Raw genomic sequence first — 17,641 nt, forward strand, 5'->3', positions numbered from 1 at the left:
TTTCTTTGCCTTCCCAATCACTGACTAACCCTAGGAAGTGCAAGAAGGCAGCCAGGAAGGATGCCCTCCTTAAGAAGGCTAAGAAGTCTTCTCGCTGCTCTTCAGAGACTGGTGATTATATTGTCTTATTCTGTTGTCATGGAAAAGTCTACCCTAGTTATCCTTTTTTCATTCACTTTCTTCCCTAACTTTGGAGGTAAGAGTTGACCATCCATCCGATTTCTTTGGAATTAGGTCAGTGCATCCTGGGTCATGCCCTTAACTGGTCTACAAACAGTCACTGGCATGATCATTCCCCTATGTTAGGTACTTCCAGGTCTTTCCCTGGTCAAGTACTGGGTGGCCAGTAATAAAATCACAATTTTGAATAGAAAAAAAAAAAAAAAAAAGTCTCATTAATTTATGGTGGCTGGTAATGATTGCGTAGGTTATAAGGTAGGTTAGGTAAAGGTGATAGGTTAGTTAGTTTTTATAGGGTGGGTTTAGGTTAGTTTATAGGGTGGGTTAGGTTAGGTTGGGTTAGGTTGTAGACTAGGTTAGGTTGAAAGTTTGGTTAGGTCAGGCTAGTTTATGCTGGTTAAGGTTAGGCTAGGTTACTTTTTTCCTGTGATTGTATTACCGGCCACCTTGAATTATTATGACTTTTTTTTTCTGTGCATTTTTTCCCTGTGACATTTTTAAGTGGATTGATTCAAGTACTGCCTAGCACAAGACTGTTTGTGAATGCTGTTGCTCATTAGATGTGTTAGTTGGGTAAGCTTTGTCTGTTTTGTAATTAGTTCTAAGCTTGAGGGTAAGATCATCCTTGGTCTCCTTTGATGCCTTCAGATTGTGTTTCAATGTCTGGGATGGTTCTTTCTAGTCAAACATCATCACATTCCTCTGAGCAGGGACTGGGTTGGGCTGATGTGCTTTCTCCCTGTGCCTCTGCCTTGGTGAATGGTTCTTCAAGGTCTGTTGTGGATTATGTAGGGCTGGAGAGTCTGTTGGTGATGGAATTATTCCAGTTAGAGTTGGAGAGGCACCTTCATGGAGTCATAGCTTTCATTCATGAGCCTATTGGTGTAATGGAAATGACCTTGGTTCTGGTTAACATTCCCAACACCTCATGTCCCTCCATTAAGTGCACGTTTAGTTTTAACCTGGAGGCTACATTGTCATAGCCCTGTTTTTCACTTGAGTGGAGTGTTATGGTAGAGGTTAATTCTCAGATTCATAAATCAGAGAATTTTCTCAATTCTAGTCTCTCCTCCATGCTTTATCCTGCTCCGGCGCTTGGCTATGTGCCAAAAATTTTATAATCTAATCTAATCCATGCTTTATCCCATGCTCCTGACAAGACAGTGGAAGTACTACAGTTCAGACAATGCAGATTCCCTCCTCCTACAGGTGGACTTGCTGGACTCTAGACTGATGAGCAATCTCCTTTGGAATGCCTTCATGTAGAAAGGACTTCCTGTGTGGCAGCTACTTGTTAATTCACCTATCTAACATACTTCACTGACTGAATGAGTTTTTACTGAAGGTATATCTAATAAAACACCTCAGGTTTGTGTATATATAGGAAAAGTGCAAATTATCCCAAAACCGTTAATTCAAATGCAGAGCCCATTGGAGAGTGCAACCCATGCTCCTGTTTAGCCTAGGGTAAAAAAAAAATTAAACAAGGAAAATAAGGTCATCTTGTTGAAAGTTAGTAGATCATTATTATCTACCCACCAGTTATTATGGCACTGATTCATGTATGGCAGTGGATTGTATTTCATAAAGATATTTGCCATGGTTTGTGAATTTACCTTGCCTATTTGTTATAATGTTCATTTAATTTCCTGCTATTGATTATTTTTTCTTTATTATAGGTACTTTTATATAACCTTCCTACGGGATCCAGTTCACCGTTATCTCAGTGAATTTAAGCATGTACGAAGAGGTGCTACATGGAAGACAGCTCGTTTGTTGTGTGAAGGAAGGCCCCCTACTAGGGTGAGTATAATTTTACTACCATTCATTGTTTTTTGAGTGTAAAGTTTTCAGTAAAAGCTATACCAAGTTTCTTTGAATCATTTTATGTTTCTGTTAGTCCATATTTATACTACCAAAATATTAAACACAGTTGTTTTGCATTACGTGGACTTTTATTGCCAATAGTAATGATTGTATTTGAAAGTACAGTGGTACCTCGAGATACGAAATTAATCCGTTCCGAGGCGGCCTTCATATCGTGAGTTTTTCGTATCTTGAACCCAACCGCATTTTACATGTAAAATGCCTAACCCATTTTTACTGCATATTATTGGACTTTAGCATATGACCCTTAGCAATAAGCCTAGCCTATGTTAGCAGTTGCTACTGTAGCCTAGTCTATGATTCTGACATCTAAACCTAAGAAGCTAAAAGCTTAGAATATGCCAATAAAAGGTATAAATAATCAGTATGTACTCATTTCAAATAATTATTAATTAATCATTAACTATAATACACAATTAAACAAAAAAAAACCTTCCAATCGTTTGTTTACATTCAGCTCTTACGACTACAAGTACTGAACGAACGCCAAACAATCACTTTTCCTAGGACACAGTAAGCCATAAATTTTCATTAGTATCTCTCTTCAACTAATGAAACTACCAAACAGTATAATAACCATTCATTTCTATTCTTTATTCTATCTTTACCTAATGGAGATACCGAGTTACTGACAGCTATAATGAACAAGCTCTCCTGCAAGCAGTGGACCTTATGCTGCAGAAGAGGGCAATAGAACCGGTTCAAGATCTCCATTCACCAGGTTTCTACAACCGTCTGTTCCTGGTACCCAAAGCCTCAGGCGGGTGGAGGGCCGGTTTTAGATGTAATGCGCTGAACTTCTTTGTGATCAAGAAGAAGTTCTCGATGGAGACTTCTTCCTCTGTGCTTTCTGCTCTTCGTCCAGGGGACTGGACGGTATCTCTGGACCTTCAAGATGCATATTTCCATGTGCCAATTCACCCGGCATCAAGGAAATATCTCAGATTCATGTCACAGGGAAGAGTCTTCCAATTTCGAGCGCTTTGCTTCGGACTGTCGACGGCCCCTCAAGTCTTCACGGGCATCCTAAGGAATGTGGCACATTGGCTGCATTTGAAAGGAATCAGGATCTCGATGTATTTGGACGACTGGCTAATAAGAGCAAAGTCAAAGGTTCAGTGTCTGGAGGACCTTTCGGTAACACTAAGAATGACACAATCGCAGGGACTCCTAGTCAACCTCGAGAAATCCCAGCTGGATCCCCAGCAGAGCATAGTCTATCTGGGGATTTCAGATGGATTATCGGGTTTTCTAGCGTCTCCATCAAGAGAGAGGATAGAATGCTGCCTTTCGAAGGTTTCAGTTTTTCTAGGGAAAGAACATTGCTCCGCGAGGGAATGGATGAGCTTGCTGGGAACCATCTCCTCGTTGGAGCAGTTCGTTTCCTTAGGAAGACTGCACCTAAGACCCTTCAGTATTATCTGAAGGAGAACTGGGATCAGAGTTCCCAGGACCTAGAAGACTCTTTTTTAATCACGGACGAGATCAAGCAAGATCTACAGTGGTGGCTGGACCCGAAGAAACTCAGCCAAGGAGTATCTTTACACGTACAGAGCCCTCTCCGAGCGTTGTTGCAGACGCGTAGAATTCAGGATGGGGAGCAATGTTGGGCTCGGAAGAAGTGCAGGCACCTTGGAAAGGAGCACAGGCGTCCTGGCACATAAACCAAAGGAGTTGAAAGCCATTCACTTAGCACTCATCCACTTTCAAGAGCAGATCTCAGGGTCGATCATTCAGGTCAAATTCGGACACCGAACAGCCTTAGCGTATATCAGAAAACAAGGGGGGAACCCATTCATTCTCCCTTTACAAGACAGCGAGGGAGGTGCTGCTTTGGGCTCAGGAGAAAGAAATCTCTCTCCTCACCAGGTTTATTCAGGGAGAGAGAAACGTTCGGGCGGATCTGCTAAGCAGAAAAAACCAAGTCCTCCCCACGGAATGGACCCTCAACCCTCAAGTGTGCGAACAGTTATGGGGGTTGTGGGGAAGGCTGAACATAGACTTGTTCTCAACCAACTGGAACAAAAGGCTAGAGAATTATTGCTCCCCAATCACGGATCCAAGAGCGATAGCAATAGACGGCCTCCTGATGGATTGGAAGGGCATAGACGGATACGCTTTTCCCCCCTTCAAACTAGAAGGGGAAGTAATAAGGAAGTTTGCTTCCTCAGAAGGAGCGAAGCTGACTTGATCACTCCCTTTTGGCCAGCCCTAGACTGGGTTACAGAGTTGCTGGAGTGGATGGTGGATCTTCCAGATTGCTCCCACTAAGGAGCGATCTTCTCAAACAGCCCCACTTCGACAGGTATCACAAAAACCCTCCCCGCTCTAAGTCTGACTGCCTTCAGACTATCGAAGGACTTGTTAGAGCGAGGGGGTTTTCTCGCGAAGCTTCGAAAGCAATCGCAAGAAGAGCCAGGAGACCATCCACATTACGAGTGTACCAGTCGAAGTGGGAAGTGTTTAGAAGATGGTGCAAGTCGCACAACGTATCCTCTTCCAGTACCTCTGTAACTGACATTGCTAATTTTCTCCTTTACCTTAGAAGAAAGTGTAACCTAGCTGTCTCAACGGTCAAGGGGTACAGAAGCATGCTGGCCTCTGTTTTCAGGCATAGGGGGCTGGATGTATCAGACAATAAGGACCTACACGATCTTATTAGGTCTTTCGAGACCTCAAAAAAGCCAGAACACCAGAATCCCAGTTGGAATTTGGATGTAGTCCTTCATTTTCTTATGTCAGATAAGTTCGTACCTGCTAATAAGGCCTCCTTTAGAGATTTGACAAGAAAGTCTCTGTTCCTTTTCGCCCCCAGCAACGGCAGAAAGGGTAAGTGAACTTCAAGCGTTAGAAGGCAGAGTGGGTTTTAAGAAGGAGGCTGCAATTTGTTCTTTTAAGCCTCTTTTCTTAGCAAAAAACGAGAATCCATCAAAACCATGGCCAAGAAGCTTCGAAGATGAAAGGACTTTCCTTCTCTTACGGGGGAAGAACAAGAGAGGACTTTTTGTCTGGTAAGAGCCCTTAAATTTTATTTGCAAAGGAAGTCTCTATTAGGAGGTACGGAAGAAAGTCTTTGGTGCTCAGTCAAGGATCCGACAGATCTATTCGAAAAATGCTCTGACGTTTTTCATTAAAGACGTGATTAATGGAAGCGCACTTGTGGTGATGAACAGTTTAAGCTCCTCAGAGTGAAGGCGCATGAAGTGAGAGCCATAGCAACCTCAATGGCGTTTCACAAGACGTGGTCTCTTCAAGCGCTAATAGAGTCCACGTATTGGAAGTGTAACTTGGTATTCGCTTCTCACTACTTAAGAGATGTTAGAGTTACTTATGAGAACTGCTTCTCACTAGGAGCTTACGTTTCCGCGGATTCAGTGCTGGGAGGAGGAGCTGAGGTTAATCCTAATTAGTTTAGTTTTATGTCTTTTTAGTGTTATGGTGTTTGGTTTTTATGGTCGATTGGAAGAGGGTATAGAAGTAACCCCTTTCAATTCCGAGATCTAACATGGTTAGGAGGTTCAGGTGGTCGGGATTAACTTGTGGTTTCCTCGTTGTGTATTGTATAAAACCTAAAGCTCTGTCATGTAAGAGGGCTAGCCCCCATTGATACGATACAGGTCAGGCTCTGTCATGTAAGCGGGTAGGCCCCCATTGGGCACGATCCAGATAGGCTCTGTCGCGTAAGCGGTTGGGCTAGCCCCCATTGACATGATCCAGAAGGGCTATTCGGTTATAGGTCTCTACCTCGCTGAAGCTCTGAGGTATGCAAGGCTCAATGACAGTAATCATCAAGTCTTCTTCTGCCCAAAAACAGTAGAACCAAGGATGATTATCCTACACAATGTTGTTTTCCGTATATTTTTATTTTCTGTGTGTATTTTGCTGTCTCTTACCCTCACCAAGGTGCCATCAATAGCTAAGTATAATCTGCCGGATACCGCCACCCAGCGGCGGGAATGGTTAGATCATCTGACTACCTGTAGCGTGTGCCGCGAGTTTTGAATTCTGTCGGGACGACGGAGTCTATAGCTAATTATATATCTGCCAGGTAAGTATGTATAAAACAAAAACTTATTGTATCTTAACAATATCATATTTGTTGGCTTCGATTGATAGCAGTCTGTTATTTATTTATTTTTATGATATCTAATTCACATTTTTTTATTAAATGTATTGCATGTACTCATTTCAAACAATAATTATTAAGTAACCATTAACTGTAATAAACAAACAATAAAAACAAAAAAAAGCTACCAAACTTCTGTTTACATCCAGCACTTGCGAGTATTGTCACATCGCTAAGCAATCACGTTTTCCTAGTACACAGTAAGACATAAATTTTCATTATCTCTCTTCAACTACTGAAACTACCAAACAGTATAATAACCAGTTCATTTCTATTCTTTATTCTATCTTTACCTAATGTTTTTTTTTTTTTATTAAATGTATTGCATGAATAAGAAGTTTTTCAATTTACAGCATCCTTTTACCATAGAATAACCTTTAAAGAAAGCAAGGGGTAGATGCTGACCAATAGGAGAGCAGGATCTTATGGGGTGACTAGCATCAGGAACCAATGAGAGAGCGGGAGGATGGTGGCGAGTTTACTCGTTGGCGGCGCGGGAGTTTTAAAATTTTTTCTCTGGTGGTCTTGGCGAATCTCGGGACTTTAGCAGCAACAACCTTTTCGTAACTTGAGCAATTTTCGTATGTAGTGCCGTAAAATTTTTCATATTTGCTTTCGTATTTCGAGTTTTTCATAAGTTGAGCCTTTCGTATGTCGAGGTACCACTGTATTGATTTGAAACTTACTGGTTTTTATCTGCATGTTAGTAATTTTATAGGTACAAAGGGTGAAAGAATGAACTGGTTGCATCCTTTGAATTATTTTCTGGTTCAGATTCAGTGACATTTTGTTCACTAATATATTTCTCTATGATTTTTGTTTCTGATTTGTCATTTATTGGCATGTGATTTTATAAATTCATGTTGTTTTGATTTATATTGTTGTGATTTAAATTTTTGTATGACCTCTTGATTAAGAGTGCTTGAGCTGAAAAGTCTACTTTACTATTTGTTTGTACGTAATTTATTTGAATTAAGTTAATTATTTTCTTCTCTCCCAGTGCTTACAGGATAAGAATTTTTATTTGAAGTTGTTTATTTCAGGAAGAAGTTCCCCCTTATGCTACAAGTGACACATGGGAAAATGTTACCTTAGAAGAGTTCATGGCTTGTAGCAGCAATCTGGCAAATAACCGTCAAACTAGGATGCTGGCAGGTGAGCACACTGTGAACAATATATTTTCATTTATCATCCATGATGATAATGAATGAAATTTCCAGTTAATGTTGGCTATTTAACACAAATGCTCTGCCAAGGTTGTAGGTTGCCTTGGTTGTCATAACACAAGCAGTTGAACAAAACCTGATCTGAGCTGAAGAGAGTGTTGTAAAGTTACTGTCTTCAAACATTTTAATGAAGGTACGTGTGTAATTAAGGTTTGCAAACATTTTATTTCTGCACTATGAAGTATGTACTATACGTATATACTGTATAGTAATTGGTCATTTTCAGAGTGGCATTAGATACAGTAATATGTACCTCAGACTATGTATACATTGTTTATTTGTTCCAAGGCTTACGACATAAGTAGAAAAGCAACCAAAGTCTTATAAAACCTTTTTAAGAACTACCTAGATAATATAAACACTTAAAAGCAACCCTGTGATGTTGCTAATATTTTATGTTAATTTTAAAGAATGCAAAAAGTAATAAAGTTTGATGTAAATACACCTACCAGATTTTTTAGTCTAAATACTCAGTCATCCTGCTGCTTGCGTTGGAATGGTTTATAGCTATCATAGTGGAAGAGGTCAGTATTTAAATATATAACTAGCATTTTTTCAACACAAACAACTACCAGGAACCAGAGCTACCCTATGTATATTCTTAATGCATTGGAGCCAGTTGATATATTTTTCTCTCTTTGAATGAGGTGTATGGGATTGCATCAGAATATTATTAAAGTCATGGATTTTGTCTGAGGATCAAAAGTAACTCAAGTACATTTTTGTTTTATTTTGTGACATGATAACTTATTAAATTGTCTTTTCAGATCTTTCTTTAGTGGGATGTTACAACACATCATTTTTGGATCCAGAAGATAGAGGGAAAATGCTGCTGATTTCAGCCAAAAATAATTTGAAGAAGATGGCCTTCTTTGGTCTAACAGAAGATCAGGAAATAAGTCAGTATATATTTGAGGAAACATTTAATCTCAAGTAAGTTCCTAGTTTTAACTTATATACATGTGTGATTGTGGTTGCTGACTGCATTGTAATTTGCTGTATAATATTAGATATCTAGTTAATGTGTTAGCTAAAATATGTTGAAGATAATTTGCTGGTTTTTTTTTTCTTTTTATAATAGACAAATCAAAGCCTTTTGAAGTATTCTAAGTGATATGGAAATGGTTATTCAAGCATGATAACTAGGTGGCTAATTGTTGGTGGAAACCCAGTACTTTTCCTTTCTTATTCTGGGATTGTCCAGATGGTTGGGGTGGTATTATGATAAAGGGCTCTGGTTTTATATCTATTAAAAGTATATTATCTTCAACAGTCACTCTTTGCTTCTATGATAATACAAACCATTGGCTTTTATATAGGCAAACTAACACCTAAGGTGGAAAGGTTGGTCCATTGGAACTCACTGGGATTGTTTCATCTCCATCTGGAGATGTCAGTTTTTAGACATGAAAAATGAGCAAGGAGAAAAGACTATAACTCCTCATGATGGTTTGCGTAGGGATGCAAAGGCTGTCCAGAGCCAGAGAGTGTGTGCTTAAATACTCAGTCTAAAAAATTCAGTAGAACTCTTGTTCTTCCCTTATTGGAAGAGAAGTACTATGTACAGGTCACTTGGTAATTGTTTTATCTAAGATTAAGCCAATTCTTATAAAATAATGGGTTCAGATGGTCATGTTCTGTCATACCATTTGTTTAACTTCAGCTTTAAGATTGGATATTCTCTAATTTAACTCGCAACGTAGCTCATTCCAGCGCGGACTTAGCTTGGGTGCTGTATGAGAGAATGGAAGAAGGATCAGCACTCGGTCACTCCATCCTTCAACATTAGGCTTATTTTACCTTGCCACATAAGCAAGATGCTTTTGTCCTTGTGGAGCTTGGGTTACTGTTTCACAGCCACCACAAGTCCTAGGGGGAAGGTGCCCAAGGATTTGTGTGACATCCATTAGGTAAAATGATGTATGTAAGTTGTTTGTTGACACCAGACCCCTTCCCTCATCCCTTGCTAAACCGAGAAATTTCACCTAAACATCATGGACAGGGGCAGTGATTCTGACATCATGAGCTTCTGCCCATACAGAAAGGTTGTCCCTGTTGCTGGATGGCCCATGCACCTGCTTCATCGTTTCATGAAGCTAGAAAGACTGAGTTCTTGGATACCTCCTTGTGCCGACTATTACTGACAAGCAGCCAATGACACTTTCTCAGAATCTTAATAATTATCGCTATTAGTAGTTTCTTCATTTATTTTTATTGTAGAGGATAATGAAATGACAAAAATAATGAGTGAATTTCTGCGGTCACTCAGTGCATTTTGACACTTCACCGTCAAAGTTTGAACCCAAAGCGCAGTGCCATCTATTGAGGAAAATTAACTACTAAACCGTCACTAAAGGGAGAAACATTTTCTAGCATAAATAAAGCTTTATTTATGCTAGAGATATTGGGAATTTTTGAAGTTGGGAAGTTGTAAACAGTACATGGCAGTGCCCTCGTGGCCGCTCAATGAACTAACGGCAGCTTATTCCAAAATCGAGCTACACCACAGGTATTCCTGGATCACAGTATGCTGTTTTAAAGAGGTTCAACTGTATTGCCAAATTATGCTTCATTTAGCAACTGATAGTAATGATGTTGACAATTTTGATAATGTAATCATTATCAGAATACACATGGCACATGATTGCAATATTTATAATTTGTAGGTGAAACTCAGTCAGCCATTTCCTTTATCTGCGGCAACTTGGTCATAGGTTCAGCAAGTATTAAAGTTAAAACAGTCGTTAACAGATGCTCCTCAGTCTTTGGAGGGTGGGGGTAAGACAGCAACTGGTTTTGGTTGTCATTCTTCTCTTGTCAGTGCAACTGGCAGGTTGTATAGACAAGTGCTCTGAAATTTGGGGTTGTTTTCATGGTTAACAAATTGGATCATCTGTATTTCAATTTGTATTTTGGCAGTATGGATTCTTCTTAATCTTCCCTATGAAAATCTCTTAGATTTTTGTTTTTAAATTAAGTTTTTGTAAGACCAGATTGGGTAACTAAAGTATGTACAATACTCATGATATATGCATTGATCATCGAGGATTGAAATTGGGATTCAGACAACCATTATGATCATTGCAAGGATTGGTCTGTGGAAGAAATAGAGATGATGATAAATTGCTGAATTAGAAGAGAGAAGGATAGACATAGAGAGTAAAGATAACTTGCAAGAACATGAATCTAGGTGTTCATTAGCATTTACACCTTTAGTTGATATAGATCCTTCTACAACCCAAATTATCAGCTCAGAGTTAGGTTAGATTTAATGCAGTCGGATATTGTCTGTTAAATCTAACATTGATTTTTTTGTTTAACAGTTTGCATTTTTTTTGTACTGGATGTGTCTAGTGCATTGGCAGGATAATGTCCCCTCGTTTCTTTGACCACTCCATGGATGCAGCTTTGCCTGTCACCTCAGCGCATCAAGGAAAGGGCTGTATGTGCATTGGACACTAATATGTTATAGAGAAAAATAAATGTTGTGAATAAAGCCTTAGAAGAAAATGGCAATTGATAATCCACAAAAGACCATCACACTTGAACAGACTAGCATAATATTTTCAATAATTAATTTACAATGGAACGTAAATGGTCTGCAGATCAGAATTAGATTTAGTATAAATACAATAATTACTGAATACGTACAACCACTAACACTTGAGGAAGAAGAGCTACTTTCATGCCCTATTAGGGCTTTAAGGGTTCTTATACATCCCTTTCAACCTATTAAGGAAGCAGTGTAGGAAGCTTTTTGCACTGTCAAAGATTCTGAGGTTCCTATGTCTGAGAATACTTTTTCGTGGTTTTCTTTATAAAATCCTTAATCCTAGAAGCATGCCATCCATTGTCTCCAGAGGATTGGCTCCTTTTGAAGGTGAAACTGCACAGTGTCGGAGTAGCAGCTACATAATTTAGTTTTTCATCAGCACCTTTTCTCAAGACTTAATGTTTTTGGCATTACAGTGGAAGTGTGGCTCTTTGTTCACTCCTAACCACTTGAGGACTGTCTGGATCCAGCAGTAAGAAGACGGCCGTACACCAATAGTTCAAGCAGGGGAGATTTCTCCTAGTCTTTCCCCTATGTATTGTAAACAGGTATAGGGTCTTGAAGTCTTGCTAGCGACCCCCCCCCTTTCTGGGTAAGTGAGAAACTGTATGTATTGGAATTCGACATGGTAATATACTTTACTCTTGTTTCGAGTATGGTACATATTGAGCTTAGTTTCATTTGCTTTGTTTCTCTAGGTAAAGGCAGACAAAAGTTCATTGGAGTAAGCAATGTTGGACATATGTTGGAGACTGCTACCCTAGACTGATTAAGAACCACTTTTTCATGCTAATTGGTGTTGTTTGTTTTGGATGTGAGGTGTCAAAACAACTCAGTTTGGTAGGTGGTAACTTTTTAGGGATCATGTTCAATTGTGGTTCTAGCTTCCATCAGCTCTGCAGGCTTGAGGCACAGAGGCCTAACTTGCCATTATGCATTGCACAATCTCAACCAATGGCTATATTCTCAATCCATGTTCCACCTCCTATAGTAGCAGACTTGCCTGATGAAGATCCTCATATGACAAGTACATGCCATTGGATTTCATGCAATCAACTTACCTGGCAGATATATACATAGCTAAGACTCCGTCGTCCCCGACAGAAATTCAAATTTCGCGCCACTCGCTACAGGTAGGTCAGGTGATCTACCGGCCTGCCCTGGGCGGCAGGACTAGGAACCATTCCCTTTTCTACTCATATATTTTCTGTCGCTGGTGGTATCAACATCGTTGCTTGCTGCCACCTCTGACTGGAATTCGCTTTTCTAGACAATTGATCATCTTTTTGTGGACTTTTGGTGACGTACCTGGATCGTTGTTTTGGCATTCGCTACTGTGGACTGGATTTGGACTTGCTTTTGATTTTTCTTCAAGAATGTCTGATTCAAGTGGTTGTGTGAGAGTGTGTGAATGTAGGCTGCAAGGTGAGGATACCGAAGGCTTCGGTTGATCCTCACACTGTATGTCGCAAATGTAGAGGTTTTGATTGTTCTATTTCTAACACCTGTCATGAATGTGAGAGGTTGAATGTTGAGGAATGGAAGACTCTAACTTCTTACTTGAAGAAGTTAGAAAGGGATAGAGTCAGAAGGGCGGCATCTAAGGGTGCGGGTAGTAGTACAAGGCCTATTGAGCCTTTTAATGATTCTAACTCTTCTCTTAACTATGCATTTGATTCTAATTCTGTATCAGGGCCCTCACTGGCTTTACATTCAGATTCGGCCTCGAAATTGCTGAACTGAAAGCTACTCTTCACAGGATGAAATCCAAAATGGCTGCCATGAAAGGTAAGGATTGTGAAATGACTATTATAGTGAAGTGAGTGTCCCAGTGTTGTGGAGGGGGCGTCTGACCGTCTCTGCGACGCTCCCAGGCTAGACCTCTTCCAAGCTCCCAAGCCCAGAGAGAAAGGAAAGTCGAAAGCCGTACGGAGGTTGTGGAGACCCTTCCCCCGGTCAGGCGTCCCTTTAGCAGGCTCTGTAAATAGACAGACTGCTCAGGACCGCTATAGGAAAAGCGTCCTCAGAGAGTGCTTCTCTTCGTCCCTCCGCTTCTCCCTCTCCTAAACGAGGGGTGGAAATAATTCGGACCTGTCCAGGCCCCTGAAGAAAAGGCACTGGAAAGATCCTGTTTTGGATTCTAGCCCCGAACGCTTTTCGGAAGAAGCCCTCCTTCGATCAAGAAGGCTAAGAGGGTTTTTGACGTCCCATGGTTTTGGACAAAACTCCTTCGAGGTCTCCCTCTCCCGTTCAAGAACAGCGCCCGGAGAAGCTTCCAAGAGGATCATTTTGGCTGTGCAAGAACAGTTATCCGCCTTGGTAGGAGTCCTTTCGAAGGATCCCCCCTCCCTAAAGACAAGAAAGACGTGAGGCTTCCTGTCAAGAAGTCTCGTCTTCCTTCTCCGCCAGGAGTGAGGCTCCTGTGGGACGTGAGGCGTTTGAGATCTATTCTGATAGAGACTCTTTGGACGATTTTGAAGCGCCAGACAAGCGCGAGGCGCCAGTCAAGCGCGAGGTTTCCTCCAGACGAGAAGCGTCTTACAGGATTAAAGCGCCAGACAAGCGAGAAACGCTTTACAGGCACGAGGATATTACCAGACGTGATACGTCTGCCAAACCAGCAGCGTCAGCCGAGCGCGAGGAAGCAGCCAGGCGCGAGGATTCAGCCAGGCGCGAGGCGCCAGACAAGCATCATCCATACAAGGATATGGCACCAGAAAGGGCGCAAGGCGCCAGCCCGGCGCGAAGGCGTCAGTCAGGGCGCGAGATTTTTAGAAAAAAGAGGCCGGAGGCATCAGTCAGGCGCGAGGCGCCAGCCAAGCGCGAGGATGATCAGCCAGGCGCGAGGCGCCAGCCAGGCGCGAGGCGCCAGCCAGGCGCGAGGCGCCAGCCGGCGCCGAGGCCAGCGCGCAGGAGCCAGCCAAGCAGAGGAGCGCTATACATGCTCTTAGCCCCTCTCCTATTAGGAGTTTGTCTCCCGTAGAGAGAGTTATTGGGCAGGAAGACCCGGAACACGGGATTGACTTCTCCTTCTGATCCGATATTTGGAAGAGGATTCAGAAGACGAGACTCACGGCAGAGAAGGGCTGTCTCAACTATAAAGTTTTGACAGCTCTCCTCCTGCAGGAATACGGAGATGCATTGATCCCTGCCGCTCCTCCTTCTCCTCGTTCACTTTTTTTCATGCTCTAAGACGCCGAAGTCGTCGGCTTTTTTGAAGATGAGGCCGACGATTTCTATAAGAGAGCTCTTCTGTCGCTGGATAGCTGGATGCTAACCAAGAAGGAGCTAGTCAGAACGGTGTTTTGCATGCCTCCCGCTAGACTTACGGGGAAGAGAGGTATTTGGTACCAGACTGGGGAGAATATGGGGCTCACTCTCCCAGCTTCGGCTGAAGCTGACTTTTCCAGTCTGGTAATGCATCCAGGAGACATAACCTTCATACTGCGAAGATAACTTGGGGTCTTTCAGAGTTGGATCATCTCCTCAGGGACTTTTTCACATTTTAGAAGTCTTCAACTTCCTAGATTGGTCCCTTGGGGTGATGTCCAAGAAGGCTCATGCCTCGGAAGGACTCGATCCGGACGTACTCCTTGCAATTTTGTCGTGTATTGACAAGGCGGTACAGGATGGCTCAGGGGAAGTTTCTTCCTTATTTGGAGCAGGTCTCTTGAAGAAGAGATCTGTTTTTAGCGCTTTCTTGACAAAAGCGGTATCCCATTCGCAAAGGGCAGGCAGCCTTGTTATTCGCTCCCAGGTCTGACTTTCTGTTCCCTTCGCAGTTTGTGAGGGACATTTCCCGTTCTCTGACGAGAAACAACACAGGATCTTCTCCTACAATCATCCAGGAAGAAGAGACCAGTGATGGTGGGAGCAGAAAGGTGTTTCTACGCCTGTTCCGGCCCTTTCGAGGAGGCCCTCCCTCTAGAGCTACCGCTAAAAGAAAAGCGACTGAGAAGAGAGGTAGAGCCTCTTTCCGTCCCTTTAAAAGGGAAAGTGAAGTGACGCTCCTCCAAACACCAGTAGGTGCCAGGCTCCGGGGATTTGCGGAAGCCTGGACTCTCATAGATACAGACGCTTGGTCTATGTCTGTTCTACAGAAGGGATACCTCATTCCTTTTCCTGGACAATCCTCCCCTGACGTCAACTCCGCGGGAATTGTCCGCCAATTACAAGGGGACCCTGTGTTGAAAGATACTCTTCAACAATGGTGGATCGGGGGAATGTTTTTGAGACCAAGAAGTCTAAGATTACTTCTCCCCCTAACTGGAATCTCGACGTGGTACTTAAGTTCTTGTCCTCAGCGAGATTTGAACCCCTGCATTTGCCTCGTTCGCGACATAACGAGAAAATGTTTGTTTCTTTTGTCACTGGCGACGGCAAAAAGAGTTAGTGAGCTGCACGCCCTTAGTGATAAAGTGGGTTTCAATATAGATTCAGCCATCTGTTCCTTCAAAGAATTATTCTTGGCGAAGAATGAAAATCCTTCGAATCCCTGGCCAGAACTTCGAAGTCCAAAAGGCTTATCGGGTCTCGTCGGCAGGGAACCGGAGAGGTCTCTTTGCCCAGTAAGGGCTTTAAAGTTTTACATACAGAAGAAGAAACAGTTGGGAGGTTCTAGACAAGGTCTCTGGTGCTCGTGAAGGATCCATCAAGACCTATGTCTAAGAATGCTTTAGCCTTTTTTGTCAGGAACGTCATTACGGACGCTCATAAGGCTTGCACGGATGATTCTTTCAAACTCCTGAGAGTAAGAGCTCATGAAGTGAGAGCAGTGGCTACGTCTCTCTCTTTTCAGAGAAATATGTCACTAAAGAATATCTTGGAAGCGACATATTGGAGATGTAATTCTGTGTTTGCTTCTCACTATTTGAAGGACGTTCGTGTGACCTATGAAAAATGTTTTTCTTTAGGTCCTTTCGTGTCTGCGGGCACAATCCTGGGTACAGGAGCTAACACCAATCCTTAATTACTACATAAGTCTAATAGATATGTTCTAGACTTTCTGCTGAACAAGTGCAGATGCCGCACAGGCGGCCAGTCACTTTCGTTCAGTAAGGAACTCTTGTGATATCTTTTATTAGATGAGTATCATAAATTTTTTTTTGAAAAATTATTGTGTGCGTGTGCAATTTGGTTTGAGTTATGGTTGTTTGGGGATAACTCGGAGCAATTTTTAATACTAACATGGTGGTTAGGATCAGGTGGTCGGGATTGGTTGTGTGCTCCTTAATAAGGTGTGTTCGGGGATTGGGTGTGCTCCCGTTAATAAGGTGTGTTGTCATATAAGTGGATCAGCACCCATGTACCAGTCCTTTCAGGCTCTGCCGAGTAAGTGGATAAGACCCCTTCGGCAGACCCACAACTAAGAATTCTTGGCCATAGATCACATATCTCGCTAAAGTTTCTTGAGGTGATGGCAGACTACGGGGCAAAAACACCCACGAAGTCTACCACCTATCAGGTAGGAACCAAGGTTTTTTTATACCTACAACATATGTTGTTTACTGTCTATTCCAGAAGTAGCTGTCTCTTACCCTCCACCGAAGGGTGCCAATCAGCTATGTATATATCTGACAGGTAAGTTGATTGTATGAAAATGATATTGTTATAATACAATAAAGTTTCATACATACTTACCTGGCAGATATATACGATTAGGGCCCACCCAGCCTCCCCGCAAGGAGACAGGGGGAAGAGAAAATATATGAGTAGAAAACAGGAATGGTTCCTAGTCCTGCCGCCCAGGGCAGGCCGGTAGATCACCTGACCTACCTGTAGCGAGTGGCGCGAAATTTGAATTTCTGTCGGGGACGACGGAGTCTTAGCTATGTATATATCTGCCAGGTAAGTATGTATGAAACTTTATTGTATTATAACAATATCATTTTTATTCATCAGCACAGTGTTGGAATTAGCAGATGATAGAGGATAAGTTTCACCTAAAGAATTATGATATTTATAATGAAATCAATTTTTTAGGTACTTACCCTTATTCATTAAGAACCCTCCCTCCTCCCCTCTTAAAATATTAAGAGAAGGATGACAACCAAAGAGTGGTTGTCTAAACCCCACCCTCCAAAGAGCGTTCAGTAATGTTTGTTTCAGTTTTTACACTTGCTGAATCCAAGCCAAGTAGTTGCAGATAAAGCAAAAGAGTGAGGTAAGTACCTGAAAATTTGATTTTATCATAAAAATCATTATTTTGTATGATGAAATGATATATACTTTATAATTAAAGTAAATCAACAGTTTTATATAAAATAATTATTATTGTAGATATAGTAACTGTGTTATTTGACATTCGCTGATGGATAGTTAGAATTTCAGAGTATGCTCTCCAACAGTTGAATTTCATACCTCTTAACTCTTTCAGATTTCGTGTACGTTTTGAGCAGCACAACCAGACCATATCAGATCAGGCTTTGCATAAAGTAGATCCAGAGACTTTGAGACGCATTGAAGAGATCAACTACTTGGATGTACAGCTCTACAAATTTGCAAAGCAGCTCCTGCAGAATCGTTTTAAAGTCATGTCTGAGCAGGACCCTCACTTCAAGGAACACTTTGAAAATATGGGCCGTAGTCAGTTTTCATGGTCTGAAATTGAGAATAGTACATAATGAAAGTTACATATTGAATAATGCTTTAGAAGGACTTCCAGACTGA

At 41.7% G+C, this 17,641-nt stretch overlaps 1 protein-coding gene across 1 annotated transcript in view; it reads left to right on the forward strand.

The window, feature by feature from the left end:
• The window catches only part of LOC135225851 (heparan-sulfate 6-O-sulfotransferase 2-like), a gene marked incomplete at its 3' end in the record, with an annotated part of 62,467 nt that extends 44,826 nt beyond the window's left edge, over positions 1-17,641 (forward strand). The window contains 1 exon segment of the mRNA XM_064265393.1: positions 17,349-17,641. Within this exon segment, the coding sequence (XP_064121463.1) occupies positions 17,349-17,595 (247 nt within the window).

Source organism: Macrobrachium nipponense, chromosome 13 (assembly GCF_015104395.2).
Source record: "Macrobrachium nipponense isolate FS-2020 chromosome 13, ASM1510439v2, whole genome shotgun sequence".
NCBI classification, from domain to species: domain Eukaryota; kingdom Metazoa; phylum Arthropoda; class Malacostraca; order Decapoda; family Palaemonidae; genus Macrobrachium; species Macrobrachium nipponense.